The sequence below is a fragment of the Salminus brasiliensis genome, chromosome 4 (genome assembly GCF_030463535.1).
Source record: "Salminus brasiliensis chromosome 4, fSalBra1.hap2, whole genome shotgun sequence".
Lineage (NCBI taxonomy): Eukaryota > Metazoa > Chordata > Actinopteri > Characiformes > Bryconidae > Salminus > Salminus brasiliensis.
Window position 1 is genome coordinate 7,982,717 of NC_132881.1, and position 18,514 is coordinate 8,001,230.

At 38.4% G+C, this 18,514-nt stretch overlaps 1 protein-coding gene across 7 annotated transcripts; it reads left to right on the top strand.

Moving 5' to 3' along the window:
• Positions 1–250: 250 nt before the first annotated feature.
• eif2ak2 (eukaryotic translation initiation factor 2-alpha kinase 2) lies at positions 251–14,822 on the top strand. 7 transcript variants are annotated; one of them, XM_072677447.1, is made up of 19 exons: positions 253–511; positions 2,716–2,845; positions 4,919–5,061; positions 5,145–5,280; positions 5,990–6,042; positions 6,272–6,430; positions 6,740–6,872; positions 6,973–7,028; positions 7,142–7,244; positions 8,846–8,886; positions 8,965–9,007; positions 9,166–9,245; positions 9,935–10,054; positions 10,190–10,315; positions 10,984–11,176; positions 11,275–11,418; positions 12,768–12,869; positions 12,984–13,046; positions 13,727–14,822. In XM_072677447.1, the coding sequence occupies exons 1-19, from the start codon at positions 402–404 to the stop codon at positions 13,865–13,867; spliced, it is 2,076 nt and encodes a 691-aa protein (XP_072533548.1). In that variant the 5' UTR covers positions 253–401; the 3' UTR covers positions 13,868–14,822. The 7 variants fall into 7 exon arrangements, with proteins under 7 accessions (XP_072533543.1, XP_072533542.1, XP_072533548.1 ...); XM_072677443.1 differs by having other exon boundaries at positions 254–511; positions 10,981–11,176; XM_072677442.1 differs by having other exon boundaries at positions 251–511; positions 4,919–5,280; positions 5,959–6,042.
• The last annotated feature ends 3,692 nt before the right edge of the window (positions 14,823–18,514 follow it).

Sequence of the window (18,514 nt, forward strand, 5' to 3'; positions counted from 1 at the left end):
AATCGCGCACTTGCTTACTTCTCAGTACGTATCGCGATTTCGGACGCAGCCCGGCTCTGACCTGGGCGCCCAGTGCCGCGCAGCACGGAGCTCCGTCGGGGAAGCTGCAGCTAGACCGCTCTCGTTCCGCCCTCTGCCACGCAGGTTCCCCCGTCTGCGCGATTCCATTGGTCAGCTGGGCGACACCGCGGTGACGTGTGGAGCGGTAAACGAAACTCAAGGCCTTTCCTTAGAAATCGAAAGTAACTCGTCCCCAAAAAGCTCTGCATTACCCCGAGCTCAGTCTTCCGGCCGGGTCGGAGTGTGCTCGGTGTGCTCGGTGGGCTCGGTGTGCTCGGTTTACCAACCATCGTTAGATCGTATTTTGATTTCTTGCTGTTTGGACTGTTTGGTTTGCATGAATGGCAACTAACGTCAACTACATTGCTCGGCTTAACGAGCGCGCACAGAAAAAAGGGTGGACTACGACTTTTGACGTGGTGGGCATCGACGGACCAGACCACGACAGAACGTAAGAGACGCTGATGAGTCTGGACCTGGAGCTACAGTGTGGACATTAGGTCCTGCTAAGGCAGCTGTTGACGTCTGACATCCTTCTGCCAGAGAAATAACTGTCGATCATAGTATTAGCTAGTTCTCTTTGCTCTTCTTATTCTTTACAGGTAATGAAAGTGTTAGGGTTAGAGTTATAGACAGTGCTCATTCATCTTCATATTATGCTCTAATCCTCATACCCACACATTTCATTATGGTGTCTGATGGCCCACTGTGTTCCCCACATAGAGCATAACCATAGGTTGAAGGATGCATAGGGTCCAAACAATGTTAAATAGCCCACTAGCATCCCTAAATAAAAGGTTAACATCTTTGTTTATATTCTAAATAATATTTTGGATAGTGCAGAAGGGCAGTGGTGGCTCAGCGGTTAGAGCACCGGGCTATTGAAGACAGGGTTGTGGGTTCGATTCCTGGGCTCGGCAAGCTGCCACTGTTGGGCCCTTGAGCAAGGCCCGTTACCCTCTCTGCTCCCCGCTCTGGGTGTGTGTGTGTGTGTATACTCACTGCCCCTAGTTCACTTGTGTGTGTGTGTGTGTGTTCACTATCACAGATGGGTTAAATGCGGAGGACACATTTCGATGTACAGTGACAAATACGTGCACCTTAATCGTTACCTTTTGTTGGAGTAACTGTTTTTACTGCGCAGGGCTTTTTCTTTTGGAGCATTGCTGTGGTTTGATAGCAGGTGATCACTGGATGATCACCGCCTCACCTCACCCAAAAGTTTAGGATGGAGCACCATCTTTCCGGAGAACACAGCTCCACTGCTCCACAGCTCAATGTTGATCCAACATTAAAACAGAAAAGGTAAAGGTGCACGTATTTGTCACTGTACAGCGAAATGCGTCCTCCGCATTTAACCCATCTGTGGTAGTGAACACACACACACACACACACACACACTAGTGAACTAGGGGCAGTGAGTACACACACCCACACCCAGAGCGGTAGGCAGCCAACTTCAGCGCCCGGGGAGCAGAGAGGGCAAAGGGCCTTGCTCAAGCCCAGGAATCAAACCCACAACCCTGTGCCCAGTGCTGTAGCCGCTGAGCCACCACTGCCCTGTAGATTGACTGTGCTGGGTGGGGAATTATGTCCCTAGTCACTATGCTGTAAAAGACCTTTGTAAGAAAGAAACTGCCCCTTTTTGACTCCTCAGTGTGTCTCCTTGCCTTGCCTTGCCTTGTCTTGTCTTTGGTCACACCCTCACATGGTAACCAGTAAAAAAGGACCGCACTGCACCAGGAAGAGGCTGTATACAAAAGATCTGTATTAAAATACTTTAGCACCATAAAAGTGAGGGTAAAATCAGAAGACCCAGACAGACACTTCAACCAAAAATCTTAAAAAAAAAATGTAACAGTGCTAAATCTTTGCTCCCCTTAGCCAACCTCATCCTGTTGTCATCCTGTTGTCCCCTTAGCCAACCTCTTCCTGTTGCAGTGCAGCTCAATAAGTGTATAACTCAACTCAGTAGGCACACTTGACTTCTTATAACCCAGTTTTTCAACACTTAAAAAAATACAATTATCTTTAGGACCTTTAGGACTGATCAACATCCAGAGTGCCAACTATTGCAGCAAACACTGAAATCTTCAGTTTGTTCAGTGAAACACAGCTTAATACGACAGGTGCTGTTACTTTGTATACAGTGAAGATGTTGATATGAATATTTATTTATAAGCAGAAACAACAGGGATCATGAATCCAATCTGTTCTGCTCATACTGTTGTGTGACGTTCATTAAAGGTAGCTGGAATTCAGCACAACAATCCACTGGCCAGTACACAGCATTAATGGCTGGTAAGGTATATGAGATATTTGGTGTTCACCTTTTTCTCAGTATACAGTATCTAATGGGCTGTAATGGCTGGAAAATGCTCAGTTTAAGTTTGATCACTCTTCAAATCACAGTTCTGACAATAGTTGTAATATTTATGATCAAGTTTGGTTTGTTATAATGTCATATTCCTGAAAAATCCAACCTCAGACCAGGTTTGACTTTCATGTGGTCTAAGCTTGTCTTCAGTCATGTCAATCAAGCTGGTTAGTCATGCTGGTAGTTCTAAGCTAAGCTTGTCTTTCAGCGTAACCAGCTGAACTGGCCAAGTGGAATTTCTCAACAATCTCTCATGTTGAATTCTTTTTGCCTGTTAGATTCACTATAAGGGCTGTGGTGAATAAAATAATCTATCCCAATGGTGTCGGACGAAACAAGAAAGAGGCACGGCAAAGTGCTGCAAAGAACGCCCTCAGCTGCATGGAGGAGGACGAACCTGCTAGTTCAGTAAGATCACTGATCTCTTTTAGAAGTCAAACAGGTTGTAGAATAGAGGGTATGCACGTGACGTCCCAAGTGGCAGGAGTCATCACTGAGTGGAAAAAACGGGCGACTGAGTGGCAGCATTAGCGTTCAGTGTGCTGCAAGTGCACAGTTGCTCCAATTTGTGCAGTGTACAGTTGCTGCAATTTACAGAAACAACTGGAATGTACTCACCGAAACGTGTGGGAGCTCACTGAGTGGTGAAGTCACGCTCTGAAAACAGCGCCCACCGTAGTTGCAAATTTAGCAACATGATAAGTTCGATTAAAAGGGAAAGCAAGTAAACCTGGATGAATCAGTCTACTAAATGTGCCTGAAAACAGTCCAAAAAATGACCATTCACTCGACTTTGTGCTCTCAGATACAAGGTTTTATCCTCTCAATGGGGTGTGATTTGAGTTAGCTGGGTGTTCGGGGCTACACATTGCTGTCCATGGTACGTTTACATGGTAATTCGGATGGATCGCTGCTGCGTCCAACTACCTTTAACCTGAACAGAAAACTGTTTGTTTCATTCTCAGTTTGGACGCATTCCCGAATAAACGCAGCTGCGTTGCAGAATGTTTTGCCACTCAGCCCGACTAAAGGGGGCGTGTCTCAGTGGGAACGTGACGTCAGTGCCTACCCTCAGTTGTATAACTTTCAGTGCTCTGAATTTCCATTTCCATACTGTCTATTTTAAAGGTGCCCTAGAATAGAAAACTGTATTTACCTTGGTGTAATTAATTAATTAAATAAATAAATTTGGGTTTGGTACATGGAAGTAACCTCAGACTGTGTTAATTTAATAGAAATTGTCAGCCTACAAAAACAGGGCTAAAAAAAAGGGGCCAAAAACTGTATAGGAGCAGTCGTTTCTTATTACAGTTATGCAATCAAAATTCACACACCCCCAGACCATTTATAAAAGTCTTTCGACACCTGAAGCTGCAACGCCGTCACTTTGTTTTTGATACGTGTAACATTGAAGAGCAGCACATCACCTCCAGACTCTGCTAGTTAAAGAAACACTGCTTTCTATGCTAACCAGCCCTCGTGACCACAGCTTTTCCTGTGCCATAAGGGGACCTCAAACTCGAAGCTCGAAGATCTCTTCTGTCCCATGTGTGCTCCCTCACAAACAAAAAGGACTACCTTAACTGACTACTCAAACTAGATCTAAACACACATTAGAAAATAAAGCACTGGCTAATATTTGTTTTCCTTTGTAAGACTTACAATCTCTTCATCTAGCTAAGTGCACACTGCGGCAAGAGGACAGCATCATTATCCAGTAAGATTCAGGAATAATTACAACAAATAATTAAAATGTTCTTGTTGCAGTGTTAAAAACTATACTGCGGTATGTGGCTCCTGTGAGTCGTTGCGGTGCCGTAAACCAGCTCACAATAGAGAAGAAAAACAGTGAGTTTCATTATGAGGCAAAATGTAAATACACTTATCTAATAATTTTCCACCCTGACTAAAGTCACTTGATATTTACATTTCAAAGTCCAAGGAAAACACTCAGTAAATGCACTCTATTGGACCTTTGAAAATTCTGTCACTCAGCATCATTGAAAACTGTATTTTACATTTGTGGCAAACTGACAATAGCCTACAACTGTGTTCACTTCAGTATTCATATTTTTTTTGACAGGGACAATACAGATATTTACACTGAGCAAATTTGCCTTGTTATCAGCCTGGTTACATTTTTTTAAAGTACAATTTTTTTAATTATATAAAAAAGACGGTACAATAATTCCATCTGGTGATCACAGTACTTTTTTCAGGAACGGTTTGTGTAGATTTTACAAGTCTTACAAGTCTTTTTTTTTGGTTTCTATACAGCCATACTGACTAGCATCTGGTATTAGTCTATCCATCATTCAATTCAATTTATATTCTCACTGCTTTTGCAGGAGTGTTTTGCATGTAGGTGCTACTTATCTTAGTGGTAAACAAATTTTCCATTGAATTTAAAAGCCTTTTAAATTTGAAAAAGACATTAGGCAGCTTATTGTAAGCACATACTATATATATTTATTTCGACAGGAAACAAATTCCTGCTCATCTGACAGTTTCCCAGTGTTGACTCAACCCAACTTTACCTGTTGGCTCAATGAATATGGCCAGAAGACAAAACTAAATTTCAAGACCATTGAGACAACTAAAATGAGTTTGGACTCCAACAACCAGCAAGTATCAAAAAATGTAATTTGTACTTGGTCCAGTTACCAGTACGGTAGTGGAATATTACTAATGAGGTCTTTTCTTACAGATTATGCATGTATGCATGCAAGTATGTTTGTGGTGATAAAAAATTTCCTGAAGCTGTTGGCAGAGGAAAAAAGGAGGCCAAAGAGGAAGCAGCTAAACTTGTTTATAAAGAAATTCATAAAGAGAAGGAAATTGAGGTAAGTCATTATTTTTTTTAAAAGGTACCTTAAACGAGTAATTACACCCACAATCCAATTTTAATTAAAAGCTGAAATGATTTTCTAATAAATGACATAACAAATTAAACCAGTGTTGTTGAACTTGATTTTCAAAATGGCAAAATAACATAAATATTGACCAGTTCAGTCTCTGCGGCACCGCCTTAGGTTTATCTCTGCTATAGACACATCTCGGCTGCCTCCTTCTGCACCAAATACACTATATGTCCAAATGTTTGTGGACACTCCTCCTAATGATCGCATTCAATATGAATGCATGTGCAAATGCACACACACACATATTGCCAAATAGAATAGGTCTCTCTGGAGCAGATAAACATGATCCTTTTGGCACCATGACTAATGCCAAGCATGTGCTAGAGGGGTAAAAAGCCCCCCCCTAGTTTTGAGCTGTGGGGCAGTGGAACTGTGTTCTCTGGAATGATGGTGCTCCATCCAATACTTTTGGGGTGAGTTGGGGATGAGGTAGGTGATTATCCAACATCCTGCAATCGGATCCTCTCAGCAGTGCTCCAAAATTGATTAGAAAGTCTTAAAAGCAGGATAAACTTGTATAATATGCTTAATTTCTGAAGAAACAACAAATAAGCTTTTTTTCCATTTAGTTTTTTTAGTTGATTTAAATTGCTTTTGCAGAATTATGGTTGTGATATCACTTATATTGAAGGTCCCTGATGAAAACAGAAATGGGGGACAAAAGCAAAACATGTCACCTGTCAGGTAAGTCATTCATTACAGTATTATCTAAATAGCAATGGTTACTGTATGGACCAGATCCATGGAAACAGTTCTTTCACTTTCAAGTATATTTTAACCTTTGTGCGAAAAAAAAACACGAATCATAAATCCTCGTTTAGTGGTTCCATATTCTTTATCATGCTACACTGGTACAAAAAATAGTAACTGGTAATTTTGTTGTGTATTTACTTGTTTCTTTGTCTTCCGTTAGCTCCTCTTTGAGTGGTCTAAATCTGAACTCATCTGCAAACACGGAGAGTCCCACAGTAGACAAGAATTTCATAGGTGTTCTCAATCAATATTGCCAAAAAAATAACCAAGCCCACCACTTCAAACTGGTTGAAAGAAAAGGGCCTGCACACAATGCTGAGTATGTATTTAATAAGGTTGACTTATTAACAGTGTTGGACATTAGAAAACTAATCTTTTTTTTTTACCTTAAAATTCAGTGACTGGAATAGGGAGAATAGCACCTCTATTGTTTCTACTCTGAGCTCAGGCCACCTGCTTATTTCACTCTCAGCTTCTTTAGAAATACCAATTCTCACATAATGCTGCTTTAGTACAGTACAGTAGCAAAATACATGCAATTCAGTATCGTCTGTTGCTGCTAATGGATGCACATTTATTGTTGAATAATTTCAATGAAAAAAAAAAACACTTAATTTTGTTTTTCCAGATTTGTATGCAAGTTGGTTATGAACGAAAAAGAATACCCTGAAGGAAAAGGCAAGTCTGCGAAAGAAGCACAGCAAAATGCGGCAGAGCTTGCTTTGGGGGCCATTCAAAAACAGTCTGAAGGGGACATTCAGGTATAAACACTAATGCTGCAAAAGTGATTTTTTAGTTTTTAGTTTGAAATATGATTGAATTTCCACATTGCATATTATTAATCATAATGTGTTTTAACAGACTTCATCTACATCATCTGATTCTAAAGATGAGCTCACATCACAGACCTCAACAATGTCAGTTTGAATCAAAACTGTTATTCTGGGAAATTCAGGGATTTCTCATTTTAAATGGAGGAAACATAAATTGTCATATTAAATGTCCTTGTATTGTTGTTTTCTTCATCTAGTGACTCTAAAGATGATGTTGGCTCACCAATGGCTACTTCTATAAATCAGAATACTAGTGACTCTGTTGTCTTTAGAAATTCATCTGTCCATTCGCCAAACCCTGTAAGTACATCAGGAATGCAATTGCAAAATTGATATTGCTGATCGTGTATGCTACTGAAAGTGTTGGGACACCTGTAAAATAGGGGATTTTATTTTATTGTTTTATTTGACTTTATTTTACCATGTATTTGGGCACTATTGAGTATTTCTGCCATGTCTGCCCATTAAATGGACCCAATGTTTGTTTAAATAAGCAAGTAGTTATGAGCCACCAGACATTGTGAATTTCAGAACGAGACAACATATATCTTTAATAAAAAACACAAGAATTTTGATTGTGTAAAAAATACACATACCGCACACCTAATATTTGGTTATCAAAATTGCATCCTGACCAAGTGCTATTCAGATGTTGTGAGGCACAAGAGTGTGCCATCCAACACTTTTGGATGATGGGGGTTGGGGATGAACATTGCTCCAAAATCTAGTAGAAAGCCTTCTCCCTGTACAGTAGAGACAGTTACTCCAACAAAAGCAGGATAAACTCTTTTTTTTATATGGGCTTGATTTCAGAAGAAACAACGAATGAGCAGGTGCCAATACTTTTGGCCATATAGTGTAATTTTGGCCATTTAATGTCTTGGATTTGACTGGTAGCAAGAAAGTCTGTTCACTGCTGTGTTTGGTGACAATGTGATACCAATCATGTGATAATGAGTGTCTGAATCATAACATGAAATTCAAACGGCTCCCACAATCTCCCACAATGCATTCCTAATTTATAGTAAACATCATAGCTCACTACATGGGATGAACATGGACCAACCTGCACTGGGAGTCTCATTACTAAGCAAACTACAGCAGAATAAAATGGGCCCTACGTTTGCTCATATAAGCAACTAGATTTCTAGCTACTAAACATCTTGAATTTCAGATATTTTTTCCTATAGTTTATTACTGGTCATTCGCTGGGGCAGAATGAGTGACAGAAAAACACAAATTTGATACAGAGGTTTGAATTTTTGGGGCTTTTCTGAAATCAACACAGGGTCATAACTACACATATTGCATACCTATTATTTGGTTATCAAAATTGCACACTATTCAGATGTTGTGAGGTGTTTGAAGAAGTTCTAAAGAAGTTTAAACATGACTTAGCCAATCAGATTTTAGGACCCAAACTATTTCTACTATAAAATTGTTTTTTACAGCTTTTTTAGCTTTACATTCCAAAAACAGTCAATATTATATATATTTTTACATTTTACCATTTCCAAATCTACCATTACCCATTAGAAGGCTGTTTCTATTGCTGTGCCTTTAAGAGCTCTGTTCTGATTGTCTTGTACTGTACTCGTTCAAACAACACTACTGAGAATGGCAGTGTGAATGGGTGAGGCTAAACTGCAGCAAGCTGAATAGGCAAGCTGAATAGTAAATGAGGTGGTTCTTACAACATAAGAGAAAGACAGAAAACCCTCTAAAACCTTACTTTATTTTATGGCTTTATTTTTTCCCAACTTTTTTAAACTACTCAGTGTGCTGCTGTGTACAGTGAACTGCCTGTACCAGTATTTTTGGTATGGTAATGTATTTCTTTGCTAGAAATAACAAATCTGCAGTAAAGATATTTTTACATGCTAACAATTTAACAATTTTAGGTCCCAGTGGCAAGCCCCTTCGATGTTAAGGCAAAAAGAAGGTAAGAACTATACAAATGTACATTTTCGTTTCTTTCAACAGTGCACCTAAATAAGCCACATGCCCCATTCTGTTTTAGATTAGCGGCAAATTTCCAAATGTCACCAAACGTCAAAAAACAGGTACTTATAATATAAAAAACCTATTTAAATATGAATGCACCTTCTATTCAAAGTTGCAGTTTTAAAACAGAGGTTTTATTATAATGATATATGGCATTATTTTCACTGTTCAGCTACATAACTGTACATATTTTATTTCCCCACAATAATTGCTTAAGGAAACACCCATCAGAAATGGCCAAATCCTGACAAATTCAAAAGTAGGAACTCCAGCCTCTAACCCACCTATAAAATCAAGGTAAGTCATATCTAAATCTGTCAATAGCCTCATGTGTTTCATTTTAACAGCATATCATTTTATGATATGATTTCAGTGAGTTTTTTTATCAGTTAATGTTCTGTTAGAGTCTCAAGCAACAGAGATTTCAGATTTTACTTTTAAACTTTAAAGCACAAAAATGTTACATCATAGACTACTATAGATTTGGTGGGTGGTGGCGGCTTGTCTCACTGACAATGCCAGTAATGTTGGAAGTGACATTTATAGTTCTTGCAATAAGAGCAGCTTTATTATATTTAATATTTTGGTACATGTTTTAATTATAAGTGTTTGGGTAAAGTGAACTATACAGTATTTTGTATAAGAGACAGCAAATGAGAGGCAGGCATATCAATGATAGTTGATTGTAGTGTAGAAATATATATAAGTCTTAGTGTATAATTATTTTTTACTACACAAGTGAAACAAATGGTAAGAGGCAAACAACTACTTTGTTGGTTACTGATTTTAGTCAGCTTAATCTATAATAAACACGTTTGAACAATGCAAAGCCAAATTGTACTGTAAAAATAAATTAATAAATATATAATATATATAATATAACTTTTAAAAACAAAAAATAAACAACAAAACAAACTGAAGTAAAAGGAACAAATTCTAAGAATATGTTATTTAATAGAATATGTCATATTCTGTTGTTGTTGTAGGTTTTTAGAAAACTTTAAATCAATAAGCACACTCGGCAAAGGAGGCTTTGGGCGTGTTTTCAAGGCCACAAACATCCTTGACCAAAAAGACTATGCTGTCAAGATAGTGAAGTATACGGAGTAAGTAAATGAGCAAGTCATTCCACTGATAATGCATTTACATTTGTTGCATATTTGCACTATGCAGCATTTTCTGTTGTGATGTAATTCAATTTAATATGTATGCTTAAAATGTGTGTCCTTAAATTTCCTCAGCAAAGCTCGCAGAGAGGTGGGCGCTTTGGCAAAGCTTGAACATGCTAACATTGTGCGTTACCACACATCATGGATTGAGGAGACCGCATACAGAGTTGAATCCTCAGACAGCTATAGCACCTCCAAGTAATTCACTGCACATCAGTCTACATATAATTTACACATACATTAGCAATCTAGAATGTTCTGTAATGAAGGAACCCCCCCCCCCCCCCCAAAACATTCAACAGTTGGAACCGGACTAATACACTACATGGCCAAAAGTATGTGGACATCTGAATGTCCCATCCGTATGTGCTGGCTAAATAGCTTAATCCGCAAAGTAAATTGTGGTCATGAAGGGATGCACATGGTCAGCAACAATACAAGACAGGTTAGGTCCATGATTGCATGCTATTGGTTCCACATTCTGACCCTACCACCTGTGCCTCAGCAAAACATAATTAAATGGCCAGCCACCTCATCATTGCTATTTGGAAAGCCAACATTTTCCAAAAGCTATTTCATGCTGTTTCTTCCACACTTTATATGGTGGTGCCCATATAAATGTAACTACTGGGGCATTTTAAGCTTTTTAGAAAGACCCCAAATGTCATGAATGCAGCATATGTGTATTGCATTGAGAAATGTAGTGTGTTTCAGGGTCAGGTGGAGAGGCAAAACCTCCGTTTCAGGAAATGTTTGGCTTAAAAGAGATTGAAATTGAGAGATTGAGAATAAACCACTGGTTTATTTCATAATTGTGTTGATGTCTTTAATTTAATGACTGATTTTATTATTTTTGCCTGTAGCAGTAGTTCAGAAGGTGATTTCCTCTATATTCAAATGGAGCTCTGTGAGGGGGACACTCTTCGTGCATGGATTGATACAAGTTTGAAGCTTAAACAAGACCAAGAACGGAGACAGGAAGCCGTACACATAATGAAACAGGTCCTGGAGGCTGTGAAATATGTCCATTCCACGAACCACATCCATAGAGACCTGAAGGTAAGCTTTAGACTAGATTGAGTATTTCTGTAATGTATACTGCTTCTGCTGTTCTTGCCTAAGCAACTTAAAGGGCATGCATTTATTTATATATCCAGCCAGAAAACATAATGTTGGGAAAGGGGAAAGTAGTGAAGGTAGGAGACTTTGGACTTGTAACAGCAGCAGAGGCAGACGACGACGAAGGGCTATTGGAGAGGACTAAGCGTACAGGAACCCGCTCTTACATGAGCCCAGAACAGGTGGGTTGATCACTCACTGTGACTCTGTAAGTGTATTATATACTTAAGGAAACATGTACAGTTGTGTTTGGAAGTTTACGTCACACTCGTCATGGTGTAAAACATACTATAATTGCACAATATATATGCAAGATCCAACTTATAAGCATATAAAATTCATTTATATGCCTAGGCTAAGGCCTCTTAACATCCTCTTAGTGATGGTGGTACATGGCAAACTGGTTTAGAAGCCTCTTAGCTGAGAGACAATTGGTTTGGATGGTCAGGAACAAGTCAAGAACCACCAAGGCACAGGCCTAAACTAGAAGCAGCTGGAGCCCCAGGATCACTGATTGCAGTAAAGTGAGTTTTTCCATCACCATGGACTAAAAGACTGTCCACGAAAGAAGCTCCAAATTCATCACCTTCAAGCTACATGACTACATGGACAAAAAAAAAAGCATCATTTTATGGTCAGATGAGCGGAAGATGGTTGTAAATGTTTAAAACTTGGACACAGTTTGGAGTTACAACAGGAAAATCACCTTAGTTTAAAGGTGTTTGTGGACATAATAGTGACCTTAACCTTTTGAATGGCTTTCCACCTTTCCACCGCAAATGGGCTGTGGACTGTGCTTAGAAGTCAGGTCTCTACCAGTTCTGCCAAGAAGAACGGTTAAATATCCAATCAGAATTCTTCTAGAAACTTATTGATGGCTACCAAAAGTATTTGCTCAAGATGTAACTTGCTAAGGGACATTTCACTAAATATTAGGAGTGCTGTATGCCCTTTTTGAGCCCTGTGTTGGTTTCAGAAAATTCATACTTTTGCACTGAATTGTTGCAGCTATTTTATTTTAAAGTTGTATATTGCCACATATTCTGCCCTAGAAAAAGAAATGATTGAAAGCACAATATTGCCATGACATGTATGTTAAGTTAGTGTATGTAAAGTTCCGACCACAACTACATGTATGTATATTTAAACTATGTGCAATACCCCCCCACCACATGTGCAATTAAGAGTCTTTTGCTGTAAATAATATTGTTATTGCTTTTTCAATTCTTATTTATATTGTGTATATAGTGTAAATTATTTATCTAAATTTTTGTAAAGAGTGTCTTGCTATCCCTTTCTGCTGTTACACTGAGAATTTCCCCACTGCGGGACTAATAAAGGACTATCTTATCTTATCTTATCTTATCTTAAACGTATGAGTGGATTGTTGTGAACTTCTGTTTAAGGGTGTTATACATTCAGCAGCTTTTAATCCTGGCTGTGTTCAATCAGCTGAGTGTCATTATCAAGTAAGTTTGTATCTTGAGGGACTAATTGGGCAATTACTGTTTTTGTTTTTTTTGTAACTCAGAAAAGCCAATGCTCTTATGACAGAAAAGTGGACATCTTTGCTTTGGGCCTTATTTACTTTGAGCTGGTGTGGAATCTTGAAACAGTCAATGAAAAACAAAAGGTTGGTGAAGTGATACAGCCCTATATAGCCAATACCGTTGTACTGTTACATTATTCTGTGAAAAAAAATTGCAATGCAAACACATAGGATACATAAACACTTTTCTATTTTTAGATCTGGGACGATGTACGATCTAAGAGGCTTCCAAAAGACTTCAGCAAGAAGTTTGCTTTTGAGGTGAGTGTGCATTGGTCCTTTCAGCAGGGCTGCAAATACATTGAATGTGCTGATGTTTATTTTTAGCATAATGCACATACATAGCCTACTCCGAATGAGTGTGAGAGTTGTAAGACATCTACTTTGTGACTAAATTTGTACTCAGATGTTGGGAGTAAATCAAAGGTAGTTGAAGTTTTCACAGATATTCCGACTATATGTTGCCCTCACTATAAATCATTAGACTATTGAAAGACGCAATTTCCAAATCTTCACTTTAGAAGCTACTAAAAAACATACAAAGCAATTTCAAATGTCTGTGTTAGAGCCACACCTTAAATGTTAATGCTAATGTGCATCATTGCTACCTTGGTGTGAAGGAAGTAGCTAAATTCGCAGCTGTATGGAAGCGTACGGTCATACAGGTCTACCAGCAGTGGCAGAAATACCAGTCTACAGGAAATTCTTGTCAGAATGGTGGTTGGAAGATGAAACAGGGCCTGCTGGTATGTTTCATGGCTCATGGCAATCACTTCGCTTCCATACAAGAATTGGTTCTAGAAGTCAACACAGGCCTTTTACAACCAATTACAAAATAGATGAATTATAACTCTCCATCTCTGTTACACACAGTAATTTAGTTGTGCCCTGCATAATCAAAGACATGTAAAGTGCATGTAACTCGCCACTCTCTTACACAGCATAAGTTCATTGAACAAATGCTGAGTGCCAATCCTGAAGAGCGACCGGATGCCAGAGAGCTGCTCACAAATCTGGCCATGTTCAAGACAGCAGTCTTACAGCAGGACCCCAGAGCAAAGAAAGAAAACAGGACATACTGATGGCCTACATAATCATGCCGATACCATGACAAATTCTGCTGTTTAATCATGTGATATAACTGTGTGGTACAATTGCGAGGGTCTTAATGTCTTTAAATGGGTAGTCTTGAAGCATTATGATTTTTAAGAAACTCTTTACTACATTAAGTTAGTAAGCAATTATAGTAATACTTTTACTCAGAATAACTTTTAATTCAAGCCAAGTGTACCACATGAATGAAGTCACCAGATGAAGTCAAGCACCTCTGGCTTCTGTTCTTATAATTCTAGAATAACTATTGATCTAAATGCTCATACCCACACACTCAGTTTAATTGTATTGGAAAGGACATATTTGCCTCTAGAACTTGATCATGGACTGTTCCGGACACATATGCTGACTATATCACTGTGTTTGCTCACTAGTGTGTGTGTGGGTGTGTGCTCACTGCAAAGATGTTTTAAAGGCTGAGGCCAAATTCCATTGGTGTCCAACACAAATGGTGAATATGGTTGTCTTTGTCCTTGCCTATTTTAATTATCATGAATATGATCAACCTTTTAGTAACGCTAGCTAGCAACGTTCCCTCCCCTAAATAATGTGCAATAAATAATGCGTTGCCACTGTAACTGGATCCGAGTTGCTGTTTAAAACTTCAGGGCGATAGAGATCACACACCCCTGTTCTCAATCCCCCTGCTCTGTATAAATACCTGTTCAGGCTGTTTGCACCTTTGAGAAGTATTGCCAACCCTCCGTTGCACACCGGGCGATTCCTCTGTTTCATGCCTTGTCATGTACTGATGTGTTTGCTTGGTTGGATTGTCTTTCTGGTTTTGACTATTGGACTGTATCTTGATTACCGGCTCTGCCTAGCCCATGTCTGTTCAGATCACCCTTTAGTTTATCGTGCCTTGGTTTACCATCTGCAAGGTTAGGCCTACTTTGACTTCTTATATTAAAGTTTTCTACATCAGCGAGTGCCTGTTTCGTCTTTTGAACGTTACATAACCAAAAGGATGGTATTTATATAGGAAACAGCTATTGTTTGCTGGTACAACTCCTGACATTACATTGGTCTGCACACCTCTTCTAGATTACATAGTGAATTGGGTGCCTGACTGACATTGCTGGGGATGTTCCTGTTTTCATAACCCAATACAACAGCTCCATCTTTTAAATGCTAGGTGTATTATTAATCATAATGCAAAAACAATTTAGAATAATTTCCCATATGGTCTATGAAGCTGATGTTCTAACACTAATGCACAGTTACAAAAATATGCTTTTGGATATATTTTTATATTCTTATAGCAATCGCCGTATGTGTTGGCCGTATTTGGAAAGATATTTCTTAAGGTTTTTTTGTACCATAAATGCAACTATTTTCATTGGGTTTGTAGTTTTTACAACACTGAGTGTGCATCACAGAAATGTCTCAGAATGTACACTGATATTACTGCTATCTTTACTGCAATATAGCAACATTTGGGCATGTATACAACTCACAGGAAGAGCTAAAACAGGGTTCAAACAGGGGTAACTGTAATGCAGTATTAAGCCCCCCAATGAAACACAAATGGACGTTTAAATATTCCCATATTAATTTCATTTGACTACATACTGTAATTGTCATGCATATATGTACAAGGAAAATACTGATCACATGTACGAGTGTACATACATTAGAAAACATTTAGATTTCTTCATAGTAAAGAAAGTATATTAGTCATGTACGTATATACTTGGTCATGTGTTATTTGAATCGTTAAAGCCTAATTCACCAGAAATTTACATTTTTAATAAACTGAAGATTTGATCTTCTGACCAACTATTCGAAAAGAAAGAAATCAAACTTAGAATGTTTAAGGTATAAATGTGACAATAATAATACATTTCTCTTTCTCTCTCTCACACACACACACACACACACACACACACACACACAGCAGAAAGAAAAAGGGGTTTGGAAGGGATGGTAGTATAGTCACAGAGTAACTGGGGTATGGAATTATCCCAAAGTTTAGAAGCCACAGCCCTGAAGGTGAGTGTGCCACTCACTGCTGTCTGAGGACCTGAGGGTACGAGGGGGAAGGGTGGGGAAGGGGGCTCTCTAAGAGATGAAACGGCTAAACCTTAAACTAATTTAGTTTCATATTTGATCTGGAATTTTTGCTCACAACTATAAAATATGTAGAACACACAACTGCTTAACCCCTCGGGCTGCCTTTAAATATTTACTTTAGTAATTTCAACCCTGAAAATCATGCCAGTGCATGGATAATTTTATTTTCTTATTTATGCAATGTATTATTTGTTTATTTATATTAATAGATACATTATTCACTTAACTACAATTAAATTATAATATATATATAATTTATCATATTATACTGTGTTTATATATGTATGCTTATTCATTGTTTAATTATCACTCTGATCTGTATCAAATTTGAACAACCTGGGTTAACAAAGATACAATTATAAATTATTCAAATATTCTATAATGTGACATCCTCACATGTGTTTTTACCAGCAACCTTTAAACATCAGCCCAAATCAAATCAATTAAGGGTCGGCTTCTGATTACAGAACATGAGTCCTGCAACGCACCTCACAAAGCACTCCTCAGATTTGCCTGTCTTATAGAAGTAGGAGGAGGTAACTCCACTCTTCTGTTTCTCTGGCCCTGATAGGACGTCTGTAATGGAATACATGTTATGGGGTTTCGTTTTCAGGGGCTGGATTCACACACAAAAAAATGACAAAGAATCCTAAGATAAACAAGTGGAGGTATGACATAACTACATTTGGGGAGAGTGGCCACAACCCCAACTCCTCCTCCTGGCCCTCAAGCACTTATATACCCCTACTTCATTGTTCAACTCCATGATGAACACATCACATGTTGCACCCACCTCTACCTCATCTCCACCCCTTCTTCCATCACTCAGCACACCAATGGGGGAATCCGGGTTCACAGGCAGATCACAGGAAAGTCCAAGCCAAACTGATTCTGAGGGTCTGCCCTGTTTTTCCATCTTAGGGTGAGCTCTGCACTAGCAAAGAGATGCATGAGAACATAATCCTAAAAAGCAGATATGAAGGAAGAGGCAGTAGTACAGTCCTGGGGTATGCAATTCCAAAGTTTAGGAGCCAAAAGCCCTGAAGGATCTGCCTCTCATAGTGGGACAGTGAGTGACCTGCTGTCTGAGGACCAGAGGGTACGAGGGGGAAGGTAAAGGTGGAGGAGTTCTTTAACATACGAAGGCGGCCAGACCATGAAGGTAAGCTTTGAAGGTAGCAAACAGTCTCTTAAACGTAATGCGGGATGTTACAGGTAACAAGTGCAGCTCTTTAGGCTTTGGAACAATCATCCCCTTTTAATCCAGTTAAATTAGACATTTATTTTAGTATATTTTAGTATTTCAGCTATTCAAACTGATCATTTTAGAGGCTTTACTTGTGAACTCCTACCCTCTAAGACATCTGTGAGGCCATTGTAAAGTTATAAAATATATTTAAGATATATTTTTAAAGAAAATGTTGTAAGAAAATTCTTAAGAAGATTTGTTTAAAAAGTCAATTTTTACTTTTAATTTAAAAAGGTAAGAAAAATAAGCACATCTAAGAAGAATTTCTTTCATCAGGCAGTTCCAGCCAGTGAATCCAGCCCCAGGATACAAAAAAAAGAAAGACAGAAACTGTAATCTGTTACAATTCCAGTAAAAAAGTAAGCAATTAAATTACAGGTACCTTTTAAAAATGGAGTCATTTAAAAAAAATAGAGTCATTGATGTGCCTTACCTGACATACTGTAAAAAATGCCATTCACTAAGAAAAATACCAAAAACAATTATTTAAATATATTTAAATATTAATATTTAAAAGTGAAATGGAAATAAACATCACTATTGAGTGTAATCTAGTCCTGCCAGCAGTAAATATCCTATGCTTTTTTTTTTTTTTAAACATCTGAAGGTAAGAAAATCACCATTGAGTTCATGTAGGTGAGCTAACACTGCTGTATGGTTAGCTGGTTAGCTGCTGGACGCGCTGATGTCGAAACCTCTGCTTCTGTTGTTAACAAGTGTGTAGGTGTGTGTCTGTGTAATATTTTAGTATTGATTACAATAATATTTAAAAATGTTTCAATCTTAGCTGTTGGTCCCCCATTATCAGCCATTATCCGCGTATTACGCATTTCCACATTTATTATTATTTATTTATTTCACATTTTTGTCCCTTTTCTTGTGAAGTTTCCATTTTGGAGTTCACAAAAGTGCCTTCATTAATAAATTCTTCTTAGATGGGCTTTATTTTCTGAACTTCATGCTTAAGAAAAAATGTTGATGTAAAATTGGTATCCTCAAAAAAGATCTTCTTAAATATTTTCTTGACCTTACGATGGACTCACACTTGTCTTAGAGTGTAATGTCTAAATGTCTGCAGGTTTGTACTCTTGCTAAGCAAGCGCACAGCTGCCTGTGCTTGTGTGTGTTCTTGCTTGGTTGAAATGAAAACCCTGGTCCTCAGTGAATAAGGTTTAATGTCAATGCAGTAGTGTTTCCACTGTGTTCATTTTCTATTTCCCCACAAGATGGCAGGATTCGTGAGGAAAAGACTGGGATGGCTCTGCACATCCAGGCTGCCAGGAACCAATGAAAA